Source organism: Microtus ochrogaster, chromosome 16 (assembly GCF_000317375.1).
Source record: "Microtus ochrogaster isolate Prairie Vole_2 chromosome 16, MicOch1.0, whole genome shotgun sequence".
NCBI classification, from domain to species: Eukaryota; Metazoa; Chordata; class Mammalia; order Rodentia; family Cricetidae; genus Microtus; species Microtus ochrogaster.
The window spans coordinates 4,309,858-4,334,044 of NC_022018.1; the positions used below are offsets into that span (position 1 = coordinate 4,309,858).

General features: G+C 36.5%; 1 protein-coding gene across 1 annotated transcript in view; it reads left to right on the forward strand.

Moving 5' to 3' along the window:
- The window catches only part of Plxdc2 (plexin domain containing 2), a 384,159-nt gene that overhangs the window by 282,393 nt on the left and 77,579 nt on the right, over positions 1-24,187 (forward strand). The window contains exons 6-7 of the mRNA XM_026783054.1: positions 816-934; positions 16,336-16,435. Coding sequence (XP_026638855.1) covers positions 816-934; positions 16,336-16,435 — 219 coding nt within the window. The remainder of the gene's footprint in view (positions 1-815; positions 935-16,335; positions 16,436-24,187) is intronic.

Here is a 24,187-nt window from a genome sequence, read left to right on the forward strand (position 1 = left end):
TGTGTGTGTGTGTGTGTGTGTTATAAACATATTATATGTAACATGTTTAACCAAAGATTAAAAATCAACATTTAGAGCAAAGTGAAGGTCATAGCTGTTCATTGTCTTCTTAAAGAATGTTAAATGTCAATGAAACCAAAGCATGAATTCTCATTGGTGACACTCTTAAATTGACATTTTGCCTCAAGAATTTTATATAAAGACAGAAGGATTAATGCCCAAGAGTAAGATGTACACCAGAGTAGTTTCAGCCCATGTCCTTCAAGGGGGCTTCAGGAATCAGCCCAGGACCCTGTAGATTGCTCTCTAGGCTCCTGAAAGCAAAGCAGCAAAGATGGAAGGAAACACAGGCACAGTCCATATAAAAGAGAAGTCCCATTATCTGTAAAAGTGACCCCTTCAGTAGAAGAGTAAACTTGTGAGTTTCAAAAGGCTTTGTTATGTTTTTATGTGTGTGCTTAGCTTTTCTAAAGTGTTCTTTCTTAGAATTTGTCAAAAGTATTTGAAATTCATTCAATTCACCATGCTGTTTAGAAAGTTCCTCATGAAAATGGAAATCGAAGCAGATAGCATCCGTTAACATCAGTGAAATTATCTTCCACCATACTGGGCAGGAGCCATGTGTGTGTGTGTGTGTGTGTGTGTGTGCGTGTGTGTGTGTGTGTGTGTGTAACAGAATCCCAATTGCCCATATAAAATTGAAATGGCATAATGACCTGATTTGATATCTAGATAAATGTGCCTATGGATGTTCTTCCAGAATTGGCTCCTGTATTTTTCTCCTGGAGTTACTTCATTCTTCTTTTGGGTTCCAGGCACAGCACTTGTTGTCCAGTGGGACCATGTCCACCTGCAGGATAATTACAACCTGGGCAGCTTCACATTCCAGGCAACACTCCTCATGGATGGACGCATCATCTTTGGATACAAAGAAGTAAGTGACAAGTTTAAGATGTTTCTTCCTGTTGACCATGACCAATCCTTGAAATGTCAAGATATTGTCATCAGGAACTTCAAATAATTTGCTTGGTTTCTTTTACTAAATAAAGATACCATTTTTTAGCATTGTTTTTTACCTAGGGCTACAGGTTGAAATTTGGGATATTGTTTTATTTTATTTTCTGATATTATTGACATTATGGCCCAAAAATTTATGAAATTATTGAATATTTATAGCACTATAAGAAAAATATAAGAAAAGAAACTGACTTTTTAAGAATTTTTTATCTCTATAATTATTCATATTTTTAGGTTTGTTGGGGTTGGCCTGTTGATTCTTATTTTACTCTGATCTCCAAATATTAGTTGACATGAAAATGGGTGATTTAGTATTCGGAGTGCCAGGAAAGTAACCCCTATAATTTTTCTGGCTAATGTTCATTAAAATCTGATAGATTTAGATTTGAGTAGATTTAAAATTATTAGGACCTTACTGACCAACAGAACAAGAGAACTTAAATTGTATCTTATTTCATATTAACAAACTGACAAATGGAATTTACTAAATTGTAGCCATAAGCTCTGTAGGATGTTTAGACTATAATAACAAAGCACTTGATTCCAAACTCTCCAGACAGTATAATGGAGGTCTCCTAGATGAAGGATATACAAATAAAGTAACAAGGGCAGCGGATGCAAATTTAAGGCAGTTGGTGGTTACAAGAGTAATTCTGACAATGTAAATTATTAGTGAGTGTGGTTAAACCATAGTTAATGGGTAGTTGTAATACAGATCTATATCTTCCTTTCAATTTGAGAATTGTCTTTTCTTTTGATAAAAGAATCCCTCGTTGTCAAAAGATTATGGATAACAAAGACAGGATTCACTGTGGTCATCTCTATGAAATCTATCTATGCCAAAAAAGTGAACATTATAAAACAAACTAAATAAAACAGTTTTCTTAAAAGCTACTGACTATGTTGGTTATTTTCATTCTCTGGAAAAGATTTTCCACACTAAACTTTATTTCCTTGGGGCACTCTGCAGATGGAGAATGATATATGTCCTTATCTAAATTGCTTTGTCCAGAGCTAGATCTAGATATCATTGCCCACTGCAATCTTATGTCACCTTCCCTGGAGGATAGGAATAGTTCTCTGAGAAGAGTTCTTACATACATATCAGGGTTTATTGTACCCTAAGGGGTTTGCTGGACTGTCAGTGCAACACCCAGGAATGGTAGTTTTCAATTGTTTTAATTATCACTGTTGGTTTAAACTGTTTCTGAAGAGATCATGGTCACTAAGTCTGATGCCTTCCATCCTACCCACTGTCAACAGTGTCAGACAGACACTTGTGTTCTTATCCTGGCCTTGTCTTCTGTGGTCATGATCTAAGTTGCCGTCTTGCTCACATGCTTCTTGAGGTCTGTCTCACTTTGCAGGGTTCAAGCTAATTCTTCTGTTCCCTCTGTTCTCAGTTGGCTTTTCTATTTTTTTTCCATGTTTGTCCATTTTATTCAAAGAAAAATTTCTTTTGTGGTTTTTGTGGTTTGCCATGGGGACTTTTATACTGACAAGCAGTTTGATATTGCTTGACTTCCTGGACTGGACTGGGGCAACACATCTCTGCTCTGTCCTGAGTTCACAGAGGTGCTTTGCTGGCTGTTATTTGCCTTTCTACACTTTTTTTCGGAGAGCAGTTTCTTTCCTTTTATTTCTGATAATTGTCATACATTTATCTGTGTAAATATATTGTTAAAAGGGATGTAGCTCAATGCTGGAATGTTTGTCTAACATAAACAAAGTCCTAGGACCCATCTTCAAAAAACACAAGAAAAAAATGTTTCTGAATCTTATTTTGTAAAATTTTCCAAAATAAGAGTTTCTTTGCAGAGCTAGGGAGATGGTTCAGTTGATAAAGTTCTTTCCATGTAAACACGAGGCCCTAAGTTTGATTCCCCAGAACCTGTGTTTAAACAACAGCAACAAAAAATGTGTGGTGGTATAAATTTATGGGTCTAAATTTATGGGTATAAATTTATGGGGAAAGAGAAACAGACAAATTCCTAGGTCTCACTGGTCAGCCAGCCTAAACTGTTGGGCAAGCTCCAGGCCACTGAGAGACCCTCTTTAGAAAAATGAGGTGACTTGTTCCCGAAGAATGGCATCTGCGGAAGACCTCTGACATTCACACACACATGCACATATGTGTGCCTACACACATAAACTGCCTTTCGGGTAGCAAGTAGATGTTCCCTGCACTTTAAGAAAAATGTTTGTGACACCCCCCAAAAAAATAGTGCTTTGCAAAGCTTATCACATTTTACAAAGTGCTTATGTATTATACAGCTATTCAACTAACTACACATGTAGCATCCGGCTGTTCAACTACACATGTATTCTCCAGCTGTTCAACTACACACGTAGCACCTGGATGTTCACCTACAATTGTAATATCTAGCTGTTCAACTACACATGTAGTATCTAGCTGTTCAATGATCCCTGGATACTATATAACTTCACTGTTTCATCAAAGCATCAGAGAAGGTGTGTAATGAATGTTTGTGGATTGATTATAAAACTATGTCATACATCATTATTTATAACATACAAAGCCGAATCAAAAAGAATTAAATGATATGCTTGAGACACACAATTAGATAAAGTATAGTCTAGCGTAAGATCTCTTTTTTTGGTGCTCCTAGTCTCTTGATTCCCCCCCACCAGGAGACTATGATAACAACTCATAAACCAATTTATTTGTGTTTTCAATAAATTCTCATAGATAGTTTCTGTTAATAATCCTTTCTATTGTTCTCTACCACACTGTACAAACATAAGCATAGTCAGTAGAGCTATTCCTGTTAGTCTGTAAAGCCATGATTGAAACAAGATGTGTTGTAAATAATAAAATTCTATGTACCCTGAATCAAGAACTGAAATTGTAAAGAGAAAAGTAAGCACAATTCCCTCTGTCCTTACTTGCTTTTTACATGCTGAGGACAGCTTTGTTTGATTGTGCTGTGTTTGGAGTAAGGGAGAAGAAAAAAATCTTCCTTGAATAAATTCACAAGTATTGGACTTAGTTCCATTTCAAGTTAAATCCAATAATGTTTTTCATGCAAAAATTGAATTCCATTGCTATCTTTATTATATGATTCTTTTAGTGACAATTGTGCCACGCGTGCCAACCACTCACATGACCTCCATGTCTGCAAGCTTCCAGAATATTCATTTTCAACAGCATTAATTTTTTATGATGCTGAGTAGATAAGGAATGATCAATAAATTAGAAAATTCATTTTTACCTCCCATAATAATCTTGCTTCTGATAGGACTGAATTAGGGAATGGCTGCTGTTCCCTAAACTGTGGATTGGAATGGATTTGCTCACGCATTCACTGTTTCTTCAGCAGTGCCCAGATGTTCTCTGCAGCTGTCTCATGAGAGTTGAAGTAGCAGCATAAATTCCTTCAGATAGTTCCTTTTTCTGAGGTGGTAGGTTTCATTATTAAACCAAAGGTTTGAAATCCTGCTTTAAATTGCAGGTTCTTATAGTCATCTGGTTGCTTATTTTAGCTAATATCAAAACAATTTACTTGGGGTAAAGCCAAATTAGGAAAACCCATATTTCTTTTTGAATTACCAACTGCTGCTGAACTGTACTGTTCAATCTAGATGTACTCACTTTTTTTACTTTTTACTAACTGCAGACTTACCTGAGAAAATCAAACACCTTACAAACAATACATCTATGTCTCTGAATATGAATAACATCCCTTTCAGAGTTTGTACTCGCTCTTGTCTGTAGTCTTATGAATCTCTTTGTATATTTATCCCTCCGTCTTTTTCCTCTGGATTTTCTCTCATCAGTCATGTCTTCTTGCATGGTAATTTCTGATCAAATGTTTGGCCTTCTTTATATAGTGCTAAGTGATATGTTCAAGATTATAATGTTATCTTCCTCTAGAGAACACTTACTTTCCTGGTTTGGCACTGAGGTTGGACAAATACTTCAAACTCTCAGTGGAGACTTACTCAGATTTGAGGCTGGTGAGCTGCTATGTAGCCTTGACTTGGACTGTAGTCTCTTAGCTATATCTAAAGGAGCCTGAGTATCTCTATATCCTTTGCCTTAGACACTGGAAGCCACTTTTTCTCAGCAGAAGTTCTATTATCTTTCCAGGCTCTCAGTCTTCTCTATGACTGACAGGTGTCTTCAGGGAAAGTAGAAGTGGTTTTGCCTCTGTGGATGTTTTTCTCCATGTCTCCAGGTCTTGACCTTTCAAGCCATGAGATTTGATGGTCACCTCTAATTTTCTGGGGTTTTTTTCTTTTCATATTTAATCTGCTTTTCTTGTTTGGTATTAGTAGTAGACATGAAATAGAATAAATTTGTTTGTCATATCTACAAGTAAATGTCAGTCTCAATTAATTTTAATAAAAATTCCAAAGTTAATTAAAAATCTGGCCTATTTTAAGCAGTTCCTATATTCTAGGCATTAACCTCTATGCTTAAAGTGATATCATGTCTCTCACAGAAAAACAAATGGTACCTATTTGGTTTTGATAGGAAAGAAATCTTAAGTATTCTGATAGGTTAAGTAACTTTCCCAGAATTATGAAACAAAACTTTAACACAATGATAGATCTAAGTATAGTATTACCTTGTCTCCTTACAAATTCCTTTTTTCCCCAGTATTATTGGCTCACTTACCTTGTTATTCTCAACTGTCTTTTCTGGTTGTTTGTTTTTGCATTATCATTCACATTGAGAAGTAGGTAAAGGAGGCTGGCCTTTCCACAACATTTATCCTATTATTCACTACTATTTTTCAACAAGAAGAACCTCTATGTAAAAAAAAAATACATAGATGGCATAAAATTGAAAAATCAAATATCTAATTCTTTTTCTGCTAGTAACTAGCTATGATCCCAAATCCCCAAAATTTTATATTATTTTCAGTAGCTTCTGAGAGGCTAGAATTGCCTTATTACAACTGGCATGGACTGAAATTTGGAGTCTCTTGGTAATCTAACAAAGAATACACCTCTAAAAGGTGTATTATCTCAAAAGTGTAGCTTTAAAGTCTGATATCTCAGCCAGTGATGCCACCTCCCCGAGTACACCATTTTAGCTTAGAGCATACTTTCTCTCACCCGCTTCATCTTTCCACACTTGAACAAGGTGTTCTGCTGATACTCTGGGCATCCATTAGAAAAGGAAGTGACTCTTTGTAATGAATATAAATTTGATTATTTCTATTTGATAAATTCATTTAAGAGACAATTATGACCATTGGGTTATTGCGATGAAATTAAAAAGTCACACACATGTACAGGAGCATCATAGATAACAGATACACAGCTTAGAAAATGACCTAGCACACCAATTTCCTTCAAAAGCAAATCTTAGAGGAGGGTCACAGTGGAGAAATGTGGCTATTTGTCAAGTGAAATCACTTTTGATCTATACTACCATTGAAGTATTTAAAAGTGATATTCCTCAGTATGGCATTAAATACTTTGGTGGAGAGCATAGCTAATAAATTGCTGAAACCCTCCAGTCGTGGGTTTCAGTTAATTCTTTTCTTTGAGGACTATTCCTTTTAGTTAAGCTATAATGATGCTTCATACATGGTTATAGACTAGAAATTTTCAGGATGAACAGTTGTTGAATCATAGAATTTATGAGGACAAGATAGGAGATCCAAGAAAAAAGCTCAATAGTGAGACTATCATCATTTATGTATAGAGTAAGTGTCTTCTATTTTGGTTGCTATATGAATAAAAATGACCTGTGCAAATATAATACATATTGTATACATACATATATATGACCAGAAAGTAGAAATCAGTAAGTAGAAAAGTGATATATGTATATATTTCATGTAAGATATATGTACACTATACATACATGTACATATATATGGTCTGTTTGTGTATGGAGGAGCTATAGATCATTGCTTGGAAAATCAGAAAGGAAAAAATGCTCATGTAAACTTTGTTAAAAAATACTTATGAGGAACATGTTGACACAGATGATTCTCTGAATTTTAAGTGTATACAAATTGTATTTCATATATTTGTTTAATTATCCATATAGAAAAGTCCCTGATGTTTTAACTTTCTATTTCCTCTCCAAATGTAAAAAGTGCTAGACTGAATGACTTTTAATTGTCTTGTGATAACAAATGATGTGGGTAAAATAAATAATGAAATAAAATAGCAACTTAGGAAAAAAAATCAATGTTGTGGGGAAAATTGTTTAGAACCAAGCAGTCTGTAGTGCTAGCCCTGAATCTAGCTGCATATGTTGTTCTCAGGTCATTTATGAGAGCCTATATGTGAGTGCATGTGTTCTTCCATGTGCTTATGTGTGCACCGTATGTACGTGTGCACCTGTATTCGTGTATGTGTGTGGGTATGCATTCCTGTGTGTGCTTGTTTTATTTGTGCCTTCCTTTTAATGTTTTATGATGGTGAGGGGGTGTTACCTAGGGCACTTTTTCTCACCAATTATCAATCCATATATTTTCTCATTGCTCTGTTGCTCCATAATCGAAGAGTTCTTGGGCCCTTGTGGTTAAAGTCCTGAGTCATTTAAATTCTCTCCTCCAAGTGTGGGACATAGAGTTTCTATCATCTCTTCTATCCTATTTATTCTCAGGTCATGCTTCAGCAAGATCCTTTATCTTGCTTTCTTCTCAAAGCGAATCCCCACCTCAGGAGTGAATGTTCTGGGTCAGGTTGTGACAATAAAGGCCTCCACTTCATTGTCTTCTTTTGTATGAAGTTTAATCTCTGATTCATCAATTTGGTAGTAAGCAACCTTTAAATCAGAGTTTACAACAGTTTGTGAAGTGTGTTGCCAGCATTTATATATTAGAACATTTCAAATTAAAATAATTGCATGTGTTTCATATTGTAAAATAGATGAAAATGTGCACATCAGATTTTCCTTTTATAATTTCTTATTTCTTACCCTAGGTCCACATTAACTTGTGTAGAAATAAAGTCTCTAGCCCACTTCCATAAAGAGGTTACTTTTTATTTATCAGCATTAATTGCCTATTTATTTTCAGATTTTAAACAGAATATGGCTATAGCTTGTTACATTACTTGATTGGCTGTTTTGTCTCTGTTTGGTGGCTTGCTATATGTAACATAGACAAAACTCACATTCATAACCTTCTTGCCCCAGCCTCCTGTGTGCTGAATGTAAGCATGTAACCCTATACTAAGCTGCAAATTCATCTTTAAATTATAATTTATTTTGCTTTCATGTGGTCAAGTTTATTGATCATCTCAATAACTATAAGGCAAAAGGAATGAAAATATTTTTGTGGATCATTAACAATATTCAGGAAATCAGAAGGATTTTAAAGTTAAACTTAAATAAAATCTCTTGTATTCAAATATAGTTATAGGCAACTTGGCATCAATATCTTTACTTCATGTATTATTTTGTTAATAGCAAAGAGAGTTTGAAGATATGTGCGTGTGCGTGCGTGTTTATTAGATTTCCTATTGAATAACAGAGAAATTTGGTCTATCATCCCAGAAAAATGAGATAAAAGGTAAAAGGTTCATACACATAAAATACTAAATTAAAAAGCTTTGGTTTCTTGTGGACATTTTTTGTTGTCTCTGATACTAAATGACCAGACACCTTATTGCTGATTAGCAAATGGACAAAATGAAGTTTCCATTAATCTTTCCCAGCTCTGATAGTCACCCTTCCGAACACACTCTTCAGTCAAGCTCCGGCTGAGACCTACGCAGCCCATTAGAAGGATAGCAGCATCCATAATGAAAACAAATGAACGTTTCAGAACAAAGAACAGGGAGAAAAAATTCCATGACCTCCAATTCTAGAGGTCTCCTCGATACTGAGACCTCAATATAAGCCCAGGTTGTGACAACAGTGCGGGGCCTCTGTGTCCACAAGATTGACATGATAATGTAGAAAACAAAGTAGATTTTATCTTTGAATCATTTACTAAGGCCAGGATATTTTGCCTCAGCCTTGCTTAGTCCTCGTTTTTCTGCCATAACTTTGTCCAGTATCAGCCTGCTTCCCTTCTTAATTTGCCCCAATATATCATCCATAGGAAACCTTGCATCAAATAATAAACTCTTTGTAACTTGTAAAATTAAGAAAATAATTAAATATGTTGAAAAGAGAGGATTCTGGATGCTTGGGCGAGCCGAAATGGAAGCATATTTTGTTTGGCACTAAGACATCCTTTCTGTTTAGGTATGAAACTGTGCACTTGCGAACTGCTTCTCAGGAATTTATACTACATGTCACACAAAGGTCCATTTCCAATTTGGTTTGTTTCAATCATTAAATAACAGCAGTTGTAGACACAGAAAGACAACGGAAACACATTTCTGTGTAAGATAAAATACTTCAGGTTAGGGGTTCATAGTTTCTTGTTGCTGCCCCAATATGACTGACCCATAGATCACTGAAAGTTTCTATATAGAAAGGGTTAGGAATACAGCTTCTATAACTAATAAAGATTTTGGGAATTTTGGCAGATTATTTTATCATTGATTTACTGACTTAGATACTTCATATTTTAAGTTTAGGTGACAATAAGATATATTTTCCTGAAAATTTTGTATGATAAGTGAAATAGGTTTTACACACCTGAGAGAGAAGGGGAAGGAGAGAGATATTGCTTTACTGTTAAGGAAGGGCAGTTTATTTTATATGTAGCTTTTAACAATCCCTCCCTCTGAAGGCTATTAACCTTCACAAAGGCAGCAAGGAAACTACACACCATTCTTTTTTGCTGTCAATGAGCTCAGCCGTATTCGTTGACCATAGTTAAAATCATAGTCTTTGGTATCTATAGGTAAAAAAATACACCCCAAAAAGGCGGAGAAGAAAGGCTATGTGAATACTAAGCAGAGAAATACAGATTTATTTCAATATGAATCACCTGAGAAAGGCTGCTTAGTTTCATCTTTCTTCATTAATCTCTGATGCTATTAGGTATTTAATCCAATTGGCAAAAGCAGCATTTCAAAACCTAGATAGTAATTATTTCATCAAAAGGCTCTGGTGACTTCTATGAAATGTCGGAAATTGAAAACTCCTTGTACATTTTCATGTTAATATTTAATCAGCACAAAGCATCAGAATTCAAGCAACTTACTCTTGGAGCCCATGACATCTTAAAGGATCGTAGGAAGTCAGTGGCAATATTGTAAACTGACTGTCCCACTCCCATTCCTCTTTGATTCCTCAACCTCCATACCTTTCCCTCCAGTACTTTGGGGCTTCCAGTGTTCTCTGCATGCCTAGCGGACATCCTTCTTATGTGCTACATGATGTCCATCTCCCTGAAGCTGAACAATATAACATCTCTCTCTCTTTTTTATTAATTATTTATTAGAGATTTCTGCCTCCTCCCCGCCACCGCCTCCCATTTCTCTCCCTCTCCCCTGGTCAAGTCCCCCTCCCTCGTCAGCCCAAATAGCAATCAGGGTTCCCTGCCCTGTGGGAAGTCCAAGGACCGCCCACCTCCATCCAGGTCTAGTAAGGTGAGCATCCAAACTGGCTAGGCTCCCACAAAGCCAGTACGTGCAGTAGGATCAAAAACCCATTGCCATTGTTCTTGAGTTCTCAGTAGTCCTCATTGTCCGCTATGTTCAGCGAGTCTGGTTTTATCCCATGTTTTTTCAGACCCAGTCCAGCTGGCCTTGGTGAGTTCCCGACAGAACATCCCCATTGTCTCAGTGTGTGGGTGCACCCCTGCATCCCTGCACCCCTTGCGGTCCTGAGTTCCTTGCTCGTGCTCTCTCTCCATCTGCTCCTGATTTGGACCTTGAGATTTCAGTCCAGTGCTCCAATGTGGGTCTCTGTCTCTGTCTCCCTTCATTGCCTGATGAAGGTTAATATTCAGGAGGATGCTTATATGTTTTTCTTTGGGTTCACCTTCTTAATTAGCTTCTCTAACCTACCCCTGGACTCAGCAATACCACTCTTGGAAATATACCCAAGAGAGGCCCCATCATACAACAAAAGTATTTGCTCAACTATGTTCATAGCAGCATTGTTTGTAATAGCCAGAACCTGAAAACAACCTAGATGCCCTTCAATGGAAGAATGGATGAAGAAAGTATGGAATATATACATATTAGAGTACTACTCAGCAGTAAAAAACAATGACTTCTTGAATTTTGCATGCAAATGGACGGAAATAGAAAACACTATCCTGAGTGAGGTAAGCCAGACCCAAAAAGAGGAACATGGGATGTTCTCACTCATATTTGGCTTCTAGCCGCAACATAACATCTCTTATGATGCACAGAACTGATTTTCTTGCCATTGACACCAAACTCATGGGGCCAACTCAATCTCACTTTTCTCAGTTCCCTTGTAAAGTTTTTCTTGACAGTGGTATGGATCCAGTCCATCAAGGATCTATCCTTTGGCTTCCCTTGCTTCCTGTAGACCAGGTATCACGCCCTCCCCTGGATAGCTGTAATACCCTCCTGATTAGCTTCTTTTTTTCCCTTGCCCTGCCTAGTCTTGATTCCATGGCAGCCACTGTGCTTTTCTCTCATTGTACAAATGTAAAGGAATCCCCCTCTTCTTCATACAGCTCTCCTCAAAATCTTCTCTTATGTACTTTTGTTTTTGAACTTGGACTAGTTTATGGAAGTGGATTTTGTTTTGTTGGTTTTATTGGTGTTGTTGTTTGTTTTGCTTTATTTGGAGGTCATTTTATGAAACCCATGCTAGTCTGGAACTCTCAGTTCTACTGATTTGACTTCTCAACTGAAGGATTTACAGGTGGGCATTACCATGTCCAAGCTACTTTTTCCAAGCTTTTTGAAATATAACCTAGTGCCATAGCCATAACTTCCAAGGGATAAATATCCCCTTGTGATTTGCCCCTCTCAGCCTCCCATCCCTTGCTTCCTTTCTCTGCTACAGCAGGAAAAATAATACTTCACTTACTAAACTCCCTCAGGCCATTTACATCTGATGGATTCTACCAAGAACTGTTCCACATGGCAGGCTCTTTCTATTACTTTCATTTCTGATGCAAAGTCATATTAGAAACACCTTCCCCAACTCTCCTCCTTACAGAGACACCCCCTCCTCGTGCTCCAGGCTTTTTCTTTTAAGCCACCAAGCAGCTCTGAAATCATGACACAGAGTTTTAAATGCTCAGTCTAGCCTGGGCACATTTCTAGCTAGCCCTTTTAACTTAAACTAATCTGTTTCTCTTTATCAACCTTTTTGCCTTGGAAAATTTTGCCTTTTACTTTCTTGCTTTCTCTTTGTCGGGCTGGCTGATGGCTACCTGGCCTCTTGCCCCAGACATGTCTCTCTTTCTCTCCTCCTCTCATTATTTCTCCCTTTTCTTTCCAAGCCTATATTTCTTCTCCTATTTATATTCTCTGCCGTGCAGTGCCACCTATCCCTCTCTTGTCTAGCTACTGGTCATTCAGTTTTTTATTAGACCAATCAGGTGCCTTAAGCAGGCAAGCTAAAAAAAAAATGGCAACACATCTTTTCATTATCAAACAAATAACAAATACAGCATAAACAATTGTAACACATATTTGCCTGGTTAAACAGATATTTCACAACATTCCCCCATTACTCTCTATTTATTCACCTTATTTTATCACCTACCTGAGAGCCAAGCTCATTCTGGTAGTCTGTGTTATTGTCTTTTTAGCCTGTTGTGGTATCAGTCTATATCCTGTGAGTTGAAATCTCCATGAGAACAAGGTCTTTGCTTTGTTCTCTGAGTAATTCTGGTTAATCCATTGCTACACACTATATCTTAATTTATATCTGATGAATGAATGAATGTATCTTGGCTTACCTTATCAAATAGCAAGAATATTATAACTTTTTAATTATACATTTCTGGGTAGGAGATATTTTTAGAAATTTATTTTCTACTCTATTTTCCCCTATTACATTAAGACTCATAATGGGATAATACACAGAAGAGAGAGCTTTTCAAACTGAATGTCCCGAAATCAAAGCTTCAAGAATGTGCACATTTCAAGACTGGTGACAAACTGAAATAAGTCTTTTGATTGAAAATGAGGATTTTTTTTTACTTTCCTTTGTACAGAAAGGAAGAATGTTTAGTTTATAATTTTGTTTGAATCACTGTTAACACTTAGTTTACTTATTGAAACTTGAAAAAGTCAAAGCATCTGTGGGAGAGGTGGTTCCACAGGAAAAAATAGTTGCTGAACAACACAAGACTTTAGTTTAAATCTTAATGCTCACTTAATCTCTGGGTGACTTTTCATACATCTGAAGCCACGGAACTGTGGGAACAGGAGACAGGAGGATTGTGGAGGCTTGCTTTGCACCAGTCCAGCTCCATGTTCCAGGGAGACCTTGTCTCCAAGAAGTAAGGTATAGGGTGATAGAGCAGGACACTCAAACACTACTCTGTTCTCCACATATGCATATGCCTACAGGTGTGCATAACACACACACACACACACACACACACACACACACACAACACAAAACAGTTTGAGGATTGAAAATGTCCTTAATGTTTTACTAGAAGATTCTAATGTTTTTAGTAGAATTTCAGAGAAACTTTATTTTATGTAGACACAAGCATAAATTTTTTTCTCAACTATTTAATCTAATAGAGAATGTATTGTTCAGGTTGGCTATGTAACATATTACCCTATTTAAAGCTAAAATCAATCCCATTCTTACTACTTATGTGGTAACTAATTTAGTTGGTGGTTCTGCTGATCAGGATTGGGCTATGCTACTTTCAAATGTGTCATTATACACAATTCCTGTGTATCATCTATTAGCAGGGAGATTTACCAGCAGTTGACTAGGCAAAGATGAACTCTTCTGGGGAAAAACAAACAAAAGAACAACAAAATGTTTTTGTATCTTGATTACATCATAAATGAACAATATACATTTTCCAGACAGTGACAAAGATCAAGAAAGGAAATGAAAAGTCCACTAGTACTTTTTTCTTCGTGTTTGCTTTTGTCATATTGCCGGCCCTACAGTACAATGTTGTTACAAAGTCATAAATCAATACAGACTGGAGAAAACTTAAATTGAGCCCATGAGTATAATTAATCTACCACAGGCAAAAACACTGGAGGAAAAGGGTAGGCATAAAGATAAACTATGAAAGAAGAAAGGAAAGAGATGGAGAAAGCAAAATTAAAACAAAAGAGACTTGAATGGAACAAGTTGGGAACGAGTTAGAAAAGTTGGGATGTACAGTCTGGAAATTAAATTGCCAGAAGGATGCAGGAGCTAAGATACACGACCTGGAAAGCATGGTCTGCTGTGTATACAAGGTATGTCTTATGGCATAACAGGGTCTTTCGCTTGATGGTTATGTCAGTTTCATCCTGAAAATGGGAGAGGAAGAAGAGAATCCTATAACTTCACAGTGTTAGAGATTGGAAACAGGTGACCAATGTTAGTAACGAAACTTTAATTTTTATTCTAAAAATGGTAAAAATGTAAATATTCAACAAGGTTTTTTGTATGTTTTCCCATTTTTTTGTCTTCTTTAACTTGGGAATCTATATAAAATACCCTTTACATTATGTTAGCTATAAAATTTGGGTACTAATATAATAAAATTATTATATTATTTTTATAGTATACTAACAAAATATACTACATTACATATTATACAACATGCCACATGTTAAATTATATATATATATTATATCACACAATAAATTATATGTAATACAGTTAATATATTAGTATGATATAATATAGTATAATTAATATAATATAATATAAAGTATGTTGGTTAATTTTCTGTCACTGTAACAAAATGGCAAACATAAATAACCTATAAGGAAAACTGGGTTATTTTGATTACCTGTTTTAGAAATTATATTTTCAGTATAGTTTTATGTATTTAAGGATGCCCTCAAACTCAAAATATACCCCTTTATGACTCTTAACTTCTAACCCTCCTGCCTCCATCTTCTCCATACTGGATTATGCTGACATATATCTGCAACCCCAGTACTCCCATAGCAAGACGGCAAAATCCAATGAGAATAACAGAGATCTTGCCTCAAAAGAAAATGGAAGGAAAGAATAGTATCTTTAAAAGCTGCCAACTGACTTTTGCATTTATGCTGTGATTCACATGCACATGTACACACTCACACATACACACTAAGTCACTCATGCTAAAGTTAGCTTTTTAAGGATATATTTTATCTATGTTACTGTATTTACCATAGGAAACAGAATAGCAATATGAAGAAAGGAAGCTGAATTCCTGTGACACCTGAAATTGTAAAAGGATATTTTGTTGAATTGAGAGATAATCTTGTTTTAGAACTTGGGGGAATCATATTGAAGTGACGGTTGGAAGTGGCATTCTCCTGTTTACTTTGTTTCGGTCATATTCTTCCGTCTTTTAAATGATGGTCCAGTGTATGTCCTGTTCAGAAACAACATTAGGTAATAGATTTTATTTGGTAACTTAAAAACCAGTGCTCAGTATTAATCAATAGATCAGTTTTTTCCATGGGCATTTCATGGGAATCTAGATGCTACATGTCCCCCAAAGGAGATGCCACGTATCATAATAGACTGGTCACCAGGATGGTTATATTAGGAAGTAATAGGATTTTAAAAAGAATAAAACCTAATCACAAGTTGTTAAGTAATTGTGGCACGATACCCTGAGACATCCCATATCTCCTCATAAGTTTCCCAGATGCTTCCTTTAGAACAACCACATAGAGCAATAAGCATTGCACCTGATTGGCTTAACTCTAATATTACCCAACCTTGTATCATGTGACAGATATAATAATGGGTGATGATGTAATTAAAGATATGTTATGTGATATGCTTATTTTTATAGGTCTTTATGTATACCGGACTTTTTATAAACAGGAGTTTTTTGGTTTTTTTTAATTTATTTATTTATTCACAGATGTAGAGAAGACAATAGACAGGAGTTTTTAAAAAATCTATAAAATCAAATACAGAATAAAGTCATGTATTAAAATAAATAATAAAAAAGAATTTTTGTTATGGAAATTATAGCTCCCAATAGTCATGGTGGACTTGTGTGTGTGATAATTTCATGGCTTGTAATATCAACTATATTTGCAAGAACCTCTTTCTGTCAATATTGGGTTGCGAAATGCTTGACCAGAAGCTCTTGTGACTTTATTTCATACATAACCCTAACCTGATGTGATTCCAAGGCATTGTCTTCTTATTTTCTATGATATTCCATGTTTATTCTCTAGTCTCTCATCTCCATTTTCTGATTTTATTCAGTAAACATGATAACTCCAACCCTATGCCTGAGTGCCATTCATGTCTAACACAAAGAAATCTCCTTTTTCTTTTTCTAGATACCTGTCTTGGTCACACAGATAAGTTCCACCAACCATCCAGTGAAAGTCGGGCTGTCTGATGCATTTGTCGTTGTCCACAGGATCCAGCAAATCCCCAGTAGGTAGAAGAAGGGTAACTGAAAGTTGATCCTTGATTGGGGTCAAGTCTAAGGACAGTGATGTCTATCAGGGGAACTACAGCGAGACTATCCTAACTGCTGCTTGTTAATTCTAATACTGGTTTATATTAATAACTCCTCTTGGGTTTGTTTATACCCATTACTCCTGAGTTAATAAATATAGGGTAAGAGAAAAGGCCAAGCACATTTGACTGTTGCTGTTTGGGGGCTCTTTGGTGTAGTTGCTCTGTTTTACAGAGAGAGCTCAGTAACAAGAGCAGCAAAATGGATGTGAAACAGTGACAAATTATTTAGTTGACAGCCTTACAAATTTCCACGTTTGTTTATTTATTTTAAATAATTTTATGAGGAAATAAAGTTTGTGCCATTTTGTATTTGTTTTTTTAATTGTTTTTTATTGTTTTTATTATTGTTTTTTTTATTAAGAAAGAAAAAAAATTTTCCACCTCCTCCCAGCCTCCCACTCCTCCCACCCTCCCCCCCTCCCCTCCCTCTCGAGTCTGAAGAGCAGTCAGGGTTCCCTGCCCTGTGGAAAGTCCGAAGTCCTCCCCCCTCCATCCTGGTCTAGGAAGGTGAACATCCAAACTGGCTAGGCCCCCACAAAGCCAGAACAAGAAGTAGGATCAAAACCCAGTGCCATTGTCCTTGGCTTCTCAGTAGCCCTCATTGTCCGCCATATTCAGAGAGTCCGGGTTTATCCCCTGCTTTTCCAGTCACAATCCAGCTGGCATTGGTGAGCTCCCAATAGATCAGCCCCACTGTCTCCGTGGGTGGTTGCACCCCTCTTGGTCCTAACTTCCTTGCTCATCTTCTCCCTCCTTCTGTTCCTCATTGGGACTTTGGGAGCTCAGTCCAGTGTTCCAGTGTGGGTCCATCGCCAGATGAAGGTTCTTTATTTGTGGCTAGAAACCAATTATGAGTGAGTACATCCCATGTTCATCTTTTTGGGTCTGTGTTACCTCACTCAGGATAGTATTTTCTATTTCCATCCATTTGCATGCAAAATTTGAGAAGTCATTGTTTTTTACTGCTGAGTAGTACTCTAATGTGTATATATTCCACACTTTCTTCATACATTCTTCCATTGAAGGACATCTAGGTTGTTTCCAGGTTCTGGCTATTACAAATAATGCTGCTATGAACATAGTTGAACAAACATTTGATCAAACTAGAGAATTAAAAAAAAAGTGAAGTTGCACCTACCAAAGAAGACACGTCTCTCCTTTTTCGTTTATATTATTTTTGCTCGTATTGTTTATATTTTGTAGAGTGCGAGAACATTCATTATTTGCACAGTTGTTAATTAGTTTTGCAGATTCCAATGCTGCTGGGGATGTACTTAGACCTAGTTCATGTGCTTAGCATGTGCAGAGACCCTACATTTATCACAGCATCTAAGCAAGGAAGAGAAAGGAGAAGGGTAAAGTGCCGGCTGTGTTTCGTGCTGTTCTGACCACCTTCTGAGCATTCTGACTTTTAAACCTCTTCTACTGCCAAAATAATCCTGGTGAATCCTTCGGGGCACTGATCCTGAGAGTGTTTGTTTGCTCCTTTAAATGTATTTACTTGAAGCCAGGAGTAATAATAAAATACATTTAGAGAGTAGGTCATGTCCTTTCCCGTCTTCAAGTTCTTCCTTTATTTCATTAGGGGTGAACTTAATTTATCACGTACATGCACTGCTTGGGACAGAGTTGAGATGATTCTGTTTAATTGTGTCATCTCTCAATTGCAAGAAGTAAATGAAGTGGAAACTAGACTCTCCAAAGAAACAATGTGGCTGCTAACATTCAAGGATTCTCTTGGCATAGGATGGCATTTGTTACAAGTGACAATTCTACTCAGTGAAGAACGTGTGTAGCCTCCATTGGGTTTCTCCTTGTTATCACAGAGACTATAATAGGTAATATTCGAGGAAATTTTTAAATCAAGGCAGATTTTTCAGAAACTTAATTGTACTGAGAACAAAGCAAAGATACATTAGTGTGTGTAAGGAAATATAAAGGCTTCCTGACAGAGCCCTTAAATAAGATTCAGAGCCCGGGAGAGTCACGGTTGGCCTCCATTTGAGGAGTGGTGTTCCCACATTCTTCCTTTCAGGGGAGTTAAATCGGGCATGACTGGAGTCAGTTATTCAACGAGAGAAAAGGGAACACTGGCTTTGGTTTATTTGTTGTTCCTTTCCATCCATGGAAGATGGCTTATGTGCTGCTTGCTAAGAATGCACTTTAGAGAACAAACCTACAAAAATACAAAGTAATTCTCATATTCTATAAAAGTCTTTTTATATGCAATATTACGTTAGGTTTTTCCCTAATTGTGCAGTTGTGCTTAGAAGGGTCCTAAAAGGAGATTCAGGAAGTAAAACCATGTTGTGAAGGGATAATTTTAGGGGAAAGGATTCTCCAAAATATAAATGATATTCTATAAATAAATAAATGCACATAAATCTTGAGAGCAGATTATATATGCTCTTTGGACTCAGTATTCACTTCACAGAACTGAGCCAGGCTCAGAATTTAGAGCCGACCAGCTCTCATGCGGCTGCATGCTTGCAATGCATCCACTGCTCTCATGCGGCTGCATGCTTGCAATGCATCCACTGCTCTCATGCGGCTGCATGCTTGCAATGCATCCACTGCTCGCCCTGACCTCACTATTCATCCCTCGGGGGAAAAAAAGTCCAGAAGAAATGCAATCTCTAATGCTTCCCTCCTGGTGCTACGTGAGACTGTGCTGAAGGAAGACAGTTGGAAAAGATAAGTTCTACTTTAAAATCGCTCCAGGAACAGGAAAACGTTAATCTCTTTAAGAATTTGTTCTGATGGTGCAGAGTGCACCAGTGTATCTCATCAGTTCCAGTGTAAGAAAAGCATAGCTCCATTTACTAATCAGCTGAAAAGGAAAAAAATACATACTTTTTAGTGACAGAAAATAGAATAACCCAAGGCTTGTGTAATACGAAGTATGATTTCTCCCTCAACTCCCCAACTCCAGGAAATGAGACGATCCCTAGAGCCTCATTATTTACTGTTACTTGTGCTAGGGATGTAGATAAATATTTAAGTTCCTTGCAAAATTATATTAAGAAGTCTCACTATTGGGAGTAATCCCTGTGTGGAATATGAAGCCTTTGCTTTGGTTACTGCTTTTCTCTCTGAGTGTTCTTTGAGAATAAATAATTATTATGCCAAGTAATGGGTAATTTCTTTCCTTTCATAGTTACATGAATTTTCCCTTTAGTGATTGGTCATAGATGTTATTTCTCATATTAACATTTTTAATGACATTTGTTTGTTTCTCTCTCCTCCAACTTAGTGTTTTGAAATTCAATTGTAATTTCTGACTGCCCGCTTTCTTCACACAGCCTCACTGTTTCTCTGCCTTCCGAACTTTATAAGGAAGGCATTTCCTCAAAAAGAAGTAGAAAAATCATAATGCTTTATGGGTCTTTGGAAAGCAAAACAAAAACAAGTGAACTTAAAACTGTGTCACTCAGTAATGAGAAATTTATTTTAGCTCATACATGTAACATTTCTAGCAAGATGAATTTGCCAGAATAGCTGCTGACCTGACAAGCAGTGTTCTAGAACAAGTCATTAGAGACAGCTTACAAATCCCTTAGGATATTTCAATCTGTGCTTCTCACCAGCGATGTTATCTAGTACTTTCATAATGTCAAACCCTTTCTCAATGGTAACCCTTATGTCAAACTTATTGTTTTTTGCTTTGTCAGCTATTACATGTCACAGCTCAATAGAGACACTCTGTCATGTTCAGAAAAAGAGCTTCAATTAATTTGTATAGCAAACTACCTTAGAAGTTTCTAGCTCCTATTTGAACTCTGGGACATATTTTGCCACATGTGCAATGTTTTCAAAAGTTTGCAGACATGAAAACTTTTCCCAGAAGTCATTTGAGATTACTTAGAATCAACCAACCTTAGTAAACACAATCAGAGCTATGTTACTAAAGTTGGAGGAGAGAGAAATAAACAAATGCCATTAAAAATGTTAATATGAGAAGTAACATCTATGACCAATCACTAAAGGGAAAATTCACATAACTATGAAGGGAAAGAAATTACCCATTACTTGGTCTAATAATTATTTATTCTCAAAATACACTCAGAGAGAAAAGCAGTAACCAAAGCAAAGGATTCATATTCCACACAGGGTTACTCCCAATAGTGGGACTTCTTAATATATTTTCACAAGGGACTTAAATTCATTTAATGTTATAATTGGCTTTAACTTTAATTCTCAAAAAAGTTATAACAGAACAGCACACTAACCTAGGATCATTCCTGTCTTGCTCATAAGGTTGGCACTTAAACATGAGCTTGCTAGCCAAATGTGGCAAAGATTCACTTCTATTGTGACAACTTAACCATAGACATTAAATTTTAAACTACATTTAATTAATTTTAAGTTCAAGAACAGCATGTAACCATTGGCTGCCATACTAGACAAGGCAAAAGTAGACATTGTACATATATATTTAAATAAAATGTTGAATGTCAAGTACTTTTAAAATAATATTAGAGTTAAATATGATTATTAATAAATTTCAAGCATAAGTGTACTTATTCAAGAGTAAATTTTGAAATATAACCACTATAATAATAGCAACTTATAATTTTTATTTGATGGTAGGGTATAGACATTCTAATTTAGCAATTACAACTTTTAGTGTGAGATTAAAACACAATCATGTAAATTTTTTAAAAATTATTTCATAGAACCTATTTCAAGTGCTTCTAGACGAGCCTAGTTTATTATTTCAGAGTCATCAGTCCTGTCGTTCCTTTAGGCCAAATCAGTCTATAAATCTCCAGTGAACGGTGCACGCTGATCTCCATTCTCTCTAACTGCAAAGCCCCTCAAAATTATTCATCCTGCAGAATGTAAAATTGCTTCCCTTTACAGCACTATTTACTTGCTGTTCTGATTCTCAAGCCTGAACTAGCTCACCAAAGGCTCAGTGAAAGGGTAAATAAAGAACTATTAGCTTCTTTGTAAAATACCAGCTTATTAAAGAGCATTGTGCAAAATGATATTTCATTTTAATTCATATGTTATTAACATACTTTATATGGTTGTTCCTGACTGGATTTTTTTTAAAGTGTGTAGATAGTGGTGTGTGAGTGTGTGTATGTATGTGTATATGTTTGCATGAAAAAGAGTGTGTATGTCTGCATATGTCTGTCTCTCTATTGTATGTGTTTGTGAGAAAATATTTATCTGTGCTATGTGTGCATGTCCCTGTGTGTGTATGTTTGTGTATATGTGTTATACATGTGTGTGTTTCTGTGTCTGTGGTAGAAGAGAGTGTGCTGGTGGCACATCCCTGTGTGCTCATATGAGACCAGAACAGCACCAGGCTTTGAGGGTCTTCTGTCATTCTCTGATTTAATGCCTTGAGAGAGAGTCTACACTGAACCGGAAGCTTTGCATTTTCTAATGGATGGTTGACTAGGAACTCAGAGGATTTGCCTATCTGCACATACCACTTCTTCCCCCTCGCACCCCCAAGCCTGACTAGGAGTAATGCCCAGTCTTCTGCTGAGTGCTGGGGACTCAAACTCATCTTTTGTGAATTGAGCAAGTGTTCATGCACTAACCATCTCATACCCTGCTGAGGCGAATTGAAAGAAAGAAAGAGACAGAAGAAAGAAGGAAAAAAGGAAGGAAGGAAGGAAGGAAGGAAGGAAGGAAGGAAGGAAGGAAGGAAGGAAGGAAGGAAAAGGGAGAAAGAAGAACTAAAGATTCTTTGGCTATTAGCAACCACTGATTCACAAACTTTAACACATTTGAGAACTTTTGTAGGGGTTCTGTAAACAAGATAATTCTCCTTCAGAAATATGGTTAAGCTATTTCATTTTTTTTGCACATTCATTGGCTTTTAATCTGAGTCCACATATGCAAAAAATACAAGTTTTTACTTATTTAAATTCTCTATATTTATTCAAAGCAGTCACGGACAGGACTTTAACACAAGGTTAACGTGCATGGCATTTGAGGATTCATTTAGTCAATGCACACTTGCTAGCATGCCCACTGGGACAGGATTAATTGATCTAAGCAAGTGAGAGTCAGCACAAAATGCTTTTATATCACTCAGCCAGTGAATGAATGAGCTCCTCTTTGCAGACCCTTCTCTGTAGCTGCCTTACTCCGTAAACATGGGTACAAGTTTGCTCACCAGTTAGAATTGAGTTGTTTGTAATTTATGTTTTTTTTAATTATTTTTTAATACTTATTTTAGCTATCATGACCTGATACTATATTGTTTATGCTTTTCTGCTTTTTTATTTGCCTCAAATTTATACTTTCATTTTAATATTTGCTTAACTCATGTACTACGTAACAAATATTTGTTTTCATTACACTTTCCTAATACTATGGGGGCATTGTAGTTTTTTCTGGTTCTGGTCACCTGCACTTATATAGTGCCAGAATGTTAATTCTCCCAACTGAATTTTGATATTGAAAACTTCCTTTTCCGTACAGTTTGTACCACTGTGGTGTAAGTTACACATCTGAATGACCGATCCCTAAACATTATCTGCTCTTTGGCCTGTGCTTATTTTGTTCAACATTTGATTCTAATGGTGGAAAAAATTCATACTCCATTCCCCCATTTTCCACTTAATAAAGCCATTATTTCTCTTTTCTTTTGTTTTCTTTTTCTTTGCTTTCTTTTCTCTGAAAGAAAAAATATAATTAATTGCTTAAGATTTAATAGCATGGCGTTCGATTGAATGGCATTTCAAGTGTGCACTGCACAATCTTGGAAGCAAGGGGACGTGCTTCCCTAGGGCCTGGAGAGCCATGTTAGTCCCAGGTCTGTGACGACTCCACTCTGTCCTCCTTTTACACGCCTGCTTCTAAATCTCTGGGCAGATGATTCCTAAAGGGAGTGAGGAAATGAAGCCAGTTGAGACCAGGAAGTTGGATGAGAAAGAAGAAGGGGGAAAGTGTTATATTCCCCCTCTCCTGCCAGCCTTTGGTCTGATTTTCTTTACACATGGAAAAGTAACAGGTGAAATGTGACCCTTAGGCTCACCCTTAGGCTTGAGCAATGTCCTGAAACTTGTGCTAAGTAGAGATGGAATTAGAAAGAAGCACATAAGATAAAGTAAACACACTCATCATCATCCAGATTTCTGCTGTTTTAGCTAACATTTGACTGATGTTTCATAGAATTACAATAGAATTAGAAAAAGAGTTTGTAGCTGAGACATGATCTTCTCTATGCTTTGTTTGCTACTCTCACTAGCTAAGTCTGTTACTACATCTTTGATTGGGAAGCTTGTTACTTCTGTAATAGTATCCTGTTTTTCCTTAACTTTTTGTTTACTTTCCCTGAATCTTCATGCTGAGAATGAATGAATCTTGTGATGTGCATAGCCTACTGTTTACTTTGAAGAGTACTGGATAGCCTGTGCTGAGGGCTGGGGCCAATTTGGATTAGAAAACAAATAAGATATAATCATTTGAAACCTGTCATTAAACATGGACAACAGAAATAAGAAAATGACAGCAAAGCATATGTTTGATCATTCAATGGACTAAGATATTATTAAATGCAAGGATAGGACAATGAAGGCAATTACCATTATATTCTTTTATGAATATTTGCTTTTAAGACTGGCTATCAAAGAAGCAGAATCCAGCAAATCCAGCTGAGGGAGGATGTGGAGAGGGATAGGAATCTTTTTTTTTTTT